A 4,919-nucleotide genomic window follows, 5' to 3' on the forward strand; every position below is an offset into this window, starting at 1 on the left:
ATTAGGCAATCATAGTAGGGATGTTCTATATGATGTGACTATTGGACATCAATTTCTTTCCTCGAGCCATCTTCCCTGCAATCTTGTGTTTTGGAACTCTGTACCCCTTGCTACATAGGCTGTGGTCCTCCTGTATTTCAGCTGATTGGCCATCTCATCAAATGAAGTTGCACAATGATCAATACCAGAACTCTTGAACCCTATCTCCAATTGTTTTGAAGTTTCTCTGCAGTGCGTCCATTTGTCCATATTTCAATGTTGGTTATTTGAGACTTTGCTATGGGATTGCAAGATTGCAAATGGTTCAACTTTGTGTTCTATTTTCTGGTTTCATAGCAGTGATTGCAAATGTTCTTCCAATCTCAAACTGGGTTTCCCCAGTTGAGATTGAGGGGGAGTATTAAGTATACAAGTTAGCAATACAATTAGAAATACAGTTAGCTTAGTAAGTTGGTTAGTATTTGGTTAGAGTAGTTAGGCTTTCTCTTATAAAAACAGTTGTGTAACCTTCATTCAATCAATCAATACAAATCATATTTCTCTCTCTAAACTCTCTCTCTCTCTAGAATCTCTCTTGCTTCTCTCTATCATCTTCCTCTTCCTCTATACCAATTCTTCATCTTTTACAATGTAGTTAACAAAAGCAAGAAGATAGGTAATTAACTAATAAGAAGAGGAGAGATATTTGAATTACCAGTTTCAATCAGAGTCAAGCACTTTCACATGACTTGTCGAAGAGATGGCGATACCATCAGTGTTGGGGCTGTCTTCTGGTGCAGTTATATGAATGTTTGAAATGTAGACATCATTACATCTATGCATCCGGATATGGTTTCTTGGGCTATCAATAGAAGCAAATCCACCCAGTTGAAGATTGTCACACTGGTCAAAGTGTATAGCCTGCAACGACAATGATATACTCAAAACTACTGGTATTTCGTAACTCAATAAATGAAAAAATAATGCCAATAGTTGAAGTTTGTCACACTGGTTTAATTTTTAAAACTGTTGCATTCCAACATATAATTTCTTTGTTAAAAAATAAATGAAAAACGATTTGGAACCGTCCAGAATTTAGCAGTTTCACGGAGTTTTATTTTTTATTTTTGCGAAACTCTATCAGATAAGTTAGTTTAGCCATTTGACTACTATTGTTCATCCGTGGACATGAATAAGAAAATACGAGTCCCTTCAGCCATGTTGCAATACGTTTCAATGATTTTTTTTTTTTTCTGGCAATTTTGAAAAAAATACGCATCAAATGGCTAAATTTTTTATGATTCCAGTCAATGGACTACATAATTCGGAGTATGACTTTCTTTTCTTGATTTACTATATACAATGTAGTGATCAGGAATCATGAAAAACAGTTAATTACCGTAGGTGCATTACAACCCTCGTAATTAGTCACCTGAACGCACACACAGAGACACAAAATCATTTAGAAATTTCTTGAGTTTATGAGTATATAGTCTAAAAAGATTAATGGAAAGAGAATACATTGGAGACTTTTGTGTTGTCAATTGCTTGAGCTGCTTTATTTCTCCACCACAGATAACCGTGGCCATTAATCTCTCCTGTTCCTACAACCGCCAGATTGCTCACGTTTGAGAAGCACAGCCAGCATCCGGATTGACACTCATTCCAGTCACTAAGATTAGAGGGTGCCTCAATATTCCCTAAAATCTAAAGCCCGCGAAATTAATATCAAATGGAGAAAAAGGCTTCAAGTAAACTCTGATTAAATGAAGGGCTGTGATCAATGAGACTCTGATATATTATATATTTACCTGGATTTTAACTCTGTCTACCTTGCAAGGACCCTCAAATTTCAGAGGTTTCAGTTGGTATGTTTTCCCATATGGGATTTTCAGGACATGTTTCGCACCCTCAGTTCCACACGTTCTTTCCCATGCATTGAAGAAAGCCTAATTTATTTGGTCACATACAATTAAAGAAAAGTGATCAGATAAAACTTCGAGTTCTAAATAATTTTTTTTGAAAAATGAATTTGAAGTGCCAAGAACATTTTTGAAAAATGATTTTAGCATGTTTATCTTTTTTTTTTCTTTATTCTTATTATTTTATCTTTGTTGGTGTAGCAGAAATTGAAGGTTCCTTGAAAAATAATCTTAGAAGCAGATATATAAGAATGAGAGATTTTTCAATGTGACAGTCACACGAAATGGTACACCACGTGTCCCTATAGAAATGGTGGGTTATGTGTGTTAAAAGGTTAATAACTTAAAAATTAAAAAATTTCACCACTTGCATATAAACACGTGGTGTACCATCCGTGTTCCCATCACAACTAAAAATTTCTCTATAAGAAGAGAGAAATTATTTACGCGGGTATCTTCAGCTATGTCATTTCCAGTGGCACCAAAATCAAGCACATTAGAAGTACCGTTTTGGCCAAAACCAATACCGAAAAAAGATGATGCAATAACCAAAAGCAGAAAGCTAACTGAAGGGCTCTCCTGCACAACATAAACAAGAAAATTTAAAGAATGGAGAGCAAGAATGGCTATAGTAAAGTTACATATAATCACACCCTGTTGGCTCCTAATGTTAACATTCTAAATTTGATATTTATAAACTTTTTGAAAGAAAAAAAATATTTCAGAATTTTATAAACTTGCTGATCTGATAGAAGCGAATAGGATTATGGTGATATATATATATATATATATATATATGGAAATCTTTTCTTGCCAAAAAATAACGATATAAGATGCCTATGTTAAGGGACTATAGAGCTGTATCATTGATTATAACGATTCTTATTTTGTGGTTCAAATTCATAGTCTAACAATGTAAGCATATATAACTACTATGAGATATATATATATATATATATATATATATATATATATATATATATATATATATATATTTGTACTATACTTGACCAATCCCGAAACTACTGAGCACCAGTCAACGTTATACCGTCAAGAACCCAGAAGAGTTTCCCTCCAACCATGAGGCCAATCACAGCGCAACACGTGTCGACATCAGTAGCCAATCATAGCGCGACACGTGTTAACATCAGAAGCCAATCACAACACGACACGTGTCAATGTCAGAATGAAACTAGAAACTCTCTTCTATAAATAGAGATCATTCTCTCACAATATTTCCTAATGTCATTTGTACTAAATCATTCACTTGTACTCACTAAAGGAGAGCCTGAACCTATGTACTTGTGTAAACCCTTCACAATTAATGAGAACTCCTCTACTCCGTGGACGTAGCCAATCTGGGTGAACCACGTACATCTTGTGTTTGCTTCCCTGTCTCTATCCATTTACATACTTATCCACACTAGTGACTGGAGCAATCTAGCAAAGATCACAAACTTAACATTTTCTGTTGTACCAAAGTCCTCACTGATTTTGTGCATCAACATTTGGTGCCGTCTGTGGGAACGACACTTATTCTCACTCTCTTCAGCTTTGTTAAGCTGGTATCCACCATTTGTACACTTTCTTTTGACCAGGCATCCCTCTCCAACATGGGGAGCGAAGGAAGCCACAGCACATAGAATGACACCCCTCTTGCACCTAGTGTGAAGCAACGAAAGAAGGAAGGAAAAAAGGTTGCTCTTCAAGCTAAATTCGATGAGCTAGAAGCTATCAAAACAACAAGATAGCAATGAAGAATGAGGTCCTCCAGGAGCAGTATGAGAAGCTTTTTGAGACGCTCCACAAAACTATGCGTACTCAAACACGCGAGCTTGTTGCCCCTGTGGACATCAACCATCATTTGGGTGCCCCCCAACACGAAGGGTCACCTTCATTCGACATGGGTATCCCTGATGAGGAGTGAGCTAATCATCAAAACATTGATCAACATAAGACTTCTTTCAACCCAGCTGCTTCGACCCGAAGCAAGAGAAGTGGAGGAAGACACCTCCTTGCAGAAGGGTTGGAAGGATCGAAAGCCATTTATCGTGACTGCCGAGACTTCCTAAAGCAACGTCGAGAGAATCCCCTATACATATGCCCGAAGATCAATGACCCAAGGGTTTCTGAAAGACTCGGTCCCCTCCCACGACCTAGGCCAGCAACCAATCTAGGGAAGGAAAGACGTATCCTAGAGGAACATGAAGGTACATGGGACTTTGAGGTATTCCGACAGACTCGCCCTAGAAGTCAGTATGGCGAGTTCAAGGAAAAATCACACGCCTTTGCTCAAACTTTCCTACTTCCAAGAGGCGATGGAGACATTCGAAAGAAAATCCTAGTGGTACATGACTCCACTCAAGACCCCCTTGTCCTACAGCTCATTGAGGAAGTAAACAAGTTGAAGGCCGAACGTCAGGCTGAGATACCTGACTGGAACCAACCCAGGTTTGGCCCTCTCACAAGGAGGATCCTCGACACCCCCTTCAAGCGAAGACAAAACAAAAGCTTGGTTTACAACTCTATACTGGAAGGGAGGACCCAATTGAACACCTTAACCTCTTTGAGTCCACCATGGCATATTGGATGCACACCGACAAAGAGTGATGTCTTCTCTTCCCCTCCACCCTCTCTGACGGAGCTCTAAACTGGTATTGCCGTCTTCCACCTGAGACAGTAGACTCATTTGAGGAACTGAGAAAACTGTTTGTCTCTCAACACATCTTTCAGACTGATCGCTTGCATTCTGCAAATGACTTGTACACTATTCACCAGAAGCCGGACGAGTCACTACGAGAGTGTGCTGGTCGTTTCAGCCATGAGTATTCTCGCTGCGCTGAGGCAGATGAAAAGACCGCCCTCAAGGCCTTCATGGCAGGCCTACATGATTGTTTCTTCAAGTACATGATCAATACCAACACTTGGAAGACTTACTCTAAGGTGATGGCACATGCTTACAATCATGCCTCCGCCGAGGCAAGGACATATCAAGGGAAATCCCCCACAACCACCCAT

General features: G+C 38.8%; 1 protein-coding gene across 1 annotated transcript; it reads right to left on the reverse strand.

Moving 5' to 3' along the window:
• Positions 1–699: 699 nt before the first annotated feature.
• On the reverse strand, positions 700–2,578 carry LOC139198047 (probable polygalacturonase At3g15720). Its single transcript, XM_070826295.1, has 6 exons — positions 2,555–2,578; positions 2,292–2,480; positions 1,791–1,928; positions 1,501–1,686; positions 1,379–1,411; positions 700–900 (listed from the first exon to the last, which is right to left on the reverse strand). Exons 1-6 carry the CDS (start codon positions 2,576–2,578, stop codon positions 700–702), a joined length of 771 nt encoding a protein of 256 aa, XP_070682396.1.
• Between the last annotated feature and the right edge of the window lie 2,341 nt (positions 2,579–4,919).

This window comes from Malus domestica, chromosome 08 (assembly GCF_042453785.1).
Source record: "Malus domestica chromosome 08, GDT2T_hap1".
Taxonomy (NCBI): domain Eukaryota; kingdom Viridiplantae; phylum Streptophyta; class Magnoliopsida; order Rosales; family Rosaceae; genus Malus; species Malus domestica.

Coding starts and splice junctions, on each gene's coding strand:
- LOC139198047 (XM_070826295.1), bottom strand. CDS start 2,578: ATGTTAACATTAGGAGCCAACAGG. Junction 2,481..2,554: donor TAACATTAGGAGCCAACAGG/GTGTGATTATAT, acceptor TATGTTGTGCAG/GAGAGCCCTTCAGTTAGCTT. Junction 1,412..1,500: donor ACAACACAAAAGTCTCCAAT/GTATTCTCTTTC, acceptor GTGTGCGTTCAG/GTGACTAATTACGAGGGTTG.